The 3,525-nt window shown below is 38.7% G+C and overlaps 1 protein-coding gene across 1 annotated transcript; it reads left to right on the top strand.

Moving 5' to 3' along the window:
- The first annotated feature begins 681 nt into the window (after window positions 1–681).
- LOC126790560 (mitogen-activated protein kinase kinase kinase 17-like) lies at window positions 682–2,236 on the top strand. The gene has a single exon (XM_050516851.1). The coding sequence runs from the start codon at window positions 829–831 to the stop codon at window positions 1,879–1,881; it is 1,053 nt and encodes a 350-aa protein (XP_050372808.1). The 5' UTR covers window positions 682–828; the 3' UTR covers window positions 1,882–2,236.
- Window positions 2,237–3,525: the final 1,289 nt, after the last annotated feature.

The following is a 3,525-nucleotide window of genomic DNA, read 5'->3' on the forward strand; positions in this document are numbered from 1 at the left end:
TGAGTATACTGAGAATGAATAAAATAACTAGATTTACGGAGCCGCAAACGCATGCAATATTGTCTACGCGGGTTCAATGACCCGGTTATATTTCTAATTTCCACCACAGTTGCATTCGCGTAAATTCTATCAAATTAGAGGGCAATACTTTAAGATTTTTTTTGAAGCAAATGTTTTTAAGACTTTTAATAATTTGACTTTTTTATAATTTTGAAATTTGGCTTGATTTTTTTTATAATTGTTAGAAAAAAGAAGAAGAAAGTAAATGGAAAGAAAAAGAAATTATTAATTCCACAAATGTTTTTAATTTAAGGTGTCGTTTTTAAATTTCGGATAAGTTTTTGAATATAAGATAAAACCATTAAAAATACATGGAAATACGCATTTAAAAAAAATATGCGTTTAGGCGTAGCCTATAGTTTTTTTTTTTAGGAAGGGGATGCTAGTGTTGTTTTAAAAAAGAAGAAAAAAGAAGAAGAAGGAAGTAAATAGAGTTCATCCCACTACAAATATATCTTGAATGTTTTTTTTTCGGATAAATTGAAAATAAGACCGTTAGAAATACAGTAAATACGCGTTTTGAGAAAATACGCGTTTAGGCGTAGCCTATATATATGACGCGTTTTGGGACTCTTGCATCTACACATATACTTAATACTTTACGATCTCTGATCTCTCTCATCTCTCTGATCTCGATCTCAATCTCTTGTGTTGGTCGACTTCAGTTTCTCAGATTTCTTCTGTTCTCCGGTTTCTGGTAAGTTGGATTGGATTTTTATTGAAATTCTGGGTTGTTTTTGATCAGATTAATTCTGTCTCGATTGAGTGATGGGGGTTTCGGTGGGAGAGTGGATATTCGGGGATTTGATTGGGAAGGGTGGGTTCGGCAGTGTGTATAGGGGCTACCCGCTCAAGTATGACAATGGGTCTCCGCCTATCATGGCTGTTAAGGTTGCCGAGGCCTCGGATCCTTCGAAGGTTGATGCTTTGTTGGATGAGGCCAAGCTCCTCTCTCTCTTCGATGACTGCCCTTTTGTCATCAATTCTTATGGCCATGAGTGGACTTGCAAGCCTCCTCACAATTCCATCTCTTTGACTTTGCTGTTGGAGTTTGCCGCCGGTGGCACCATTAGAGATAGGATCGAGTCCGGACGCCTGTCCGATTCTGAGATCAAGTTGTTCACCAAGTCCCTGCTTAGTGGTCTCCACTGCATTCATGACAAAGGTTTTGTGCATTGCGATATCAAGCCCGACAACATTCTTCTTGTCATTGACGTGACTTCTCCTGTCAATTTCGTGGCGAAAATAGCAGACTTTGGATTGACCAAGGGTGCACAGTACCTGCATTCTTGCCAAGGGACCGCTAGGTATTTGCCTCCTGAGACACTTCTTAGAAACATTCAGGGGAAGCCGTCCGACATTTGGGCTGTAGGGTGTGTGGTTCTTGAGATGTTGACTGGAAACTTGTGGACTTGCAAGACAAGTGGGGACCTAGACACTTGGGCTTCCAATCCGATTATTCCTTCCCACTTGTCCGACGATGCCAAGGATTTTTTGGCAAAGTGTCTGGATATAGATGCCTCTAAGAGACCCACGGCCGAGGAACTCTTGACTCACCCATTTCTTAAGACTATGCCTAGTGTTGAACAAGTAGTCAGTGTGCCCACATTGTCGCAGTCTCAGCATTGTGAACATATGCTGCCTAGTTTTATACCATTAGGGGACTCTAGCTCCCAAGAGTCACAAAAGAGCAGAGAGGGTTCTGGTTTGCTCGGTGATAGCATTTTCCCTTTGGCACTCATGTTAAGACCTGCACGACCTGTGGTCGCAGACACATGGTGCAGAGAGCAAACAAATTTTGCTGTGATGGGCGCTGCGTAATATTAAAGAGTTTTTTGGGAATTTGTGGGGTGAAAAGCGTATCAGGGACTCCTAATCATCTTATTGTCACAGTGTCAGGATCTTTTGGCTCGACTCTTTTGGTCTGTATTACATATCAGGCTGGGACTCTAAGTGACCTCAATAAACTCCTGAATATTGAGTTTTTGGGAATGCAGCTGCATTAGACCAATTTTTCAAGTCGAAACCACCTACTCCATCTGACTAGGTTCTGTCCATTGGGAATTCACTTTCCTCAACTGGTTATATTGAAGATTCTCTGTGTTAGCGTCTTAGGATGAAAAATATTATTATTATCTAAAAAATCAAAAAGCAAAAAAAAAAAAAAAAAATTCCCTGGTAGCATAGCTGGAGTAGGTGGTTCTATCTTTTTTGGCCTGTTTTCAGATGCATTTCTAGACTATTTGATCTTTTTGATACTGTGACATAAAGAACTAAAGAGCAAGCTAGGAGTTGAAATTTATTTCACCACTATGCTATTTAGACCCCACTCATATGCTAAGGTTATGTTTAGTCCTCTTTAACTGTCATACTCCTAGCTGTTTAGGCTCTTTAGTTGTGATCCTCATGTAATCACCTCTATATGCTGCAAGCTTTACCTTATGTTTCTATCTCAGATACAGACTCACTGAATTTACCACCAGCTGAACTGGGAATTAGCATGGTCTATAGGATTGGTTCATCAGTCCCGCAAGTCTTCTGCTACACCTTTTGATATTTTTGTCTATATTACATATCATGCTGCTTATTGCAGTTGGTAAACTCCTAAAATGTTGAATTTTGCAGCTGAATTGGATCAAATTTTCAGGTAGAGACCAGTCAGACCACCTACTCCACCGACCAGGTTTGTCCTTTGGGAATCCATTCTCCTCAATGGTTATAGTTAAGATTCTCCATGGCATGTAAGGCATGTTAGTGATGCAAAATATTATATAAAAAACTAAACAAAAAACAAAAAGTTGCCTGGTAGTGTTATTGCGTAGAGAACAACGTTTTTTGGTTAGGAACAAGAGAAGAACACGACAAGGGAAACCCCTAGGGAAGCCTGCATCTAAATGATATTCACAATAACACATAGTTAGCACAAGGGGATCATGGCCAATTCCCCCCAATGGAGATCTTGTGGGCTGAGTATTATTTTAATTTCCTTAGTGATTGTATTAGTGCTGGATGAAAATTGCACCCTGCACCTTCTGACCAAATCTGATTCTTCAAATTTGGAGTAGTTCTACTTATAATTTTTCTATCTCTAATTCCATATTTTGAATTTTACTTGCTGCAATATTGATAGCTTAAGTTCTAAATTCTATCTTCTGACAAATTTGATTCTTCAAATTTGAAGCAGGTTTGCTTATAATTTTTCTATCTCCAATTCCTTATTTTGAATTTTTACTTGCTGATAATTGATAGCTAAAGTTTGCATTTCTGCATCTACTGCTTGGTTTTTCAATTATTGCTGTTGTATTTGGCAGTGGCAATGTGAAATTCTGTATGATTCTGTGTTTATTCTTCCAAATAGGCTTCTGTGCAGTATTATTGAGTATGCATAATAAATGGTCCAACAAAATTTTTGTTGGTTTAGAATCTCGCCCTCCTATTCATACTTTTGAGCTCAACCCAAATGTA

Source organism: Argentina anserina, chromosome 4 (genome assembly GCF_933775445.1).
Source record: "Argentina anserina chromosome 4, drPotAnse1.1, whole genome shotgun sequence".
Taxonomy (NCBI): domain Eukaryota; kingdom Viridiplantae; phylum Streptophyta; class Magnoliopsida; order Rosales; family Rosaceae; genus Argentina; species Argentina anserina.

Excerpts from the sequence above, each read along its gene's own strand:
- LOC126790560 (XM_050516851.1), top strand. The coding sequence starts at position 829 with ATGGGGGTTTCGGTGGGAGAGTGGATATTCGGGGATTTGATTGGGAAG.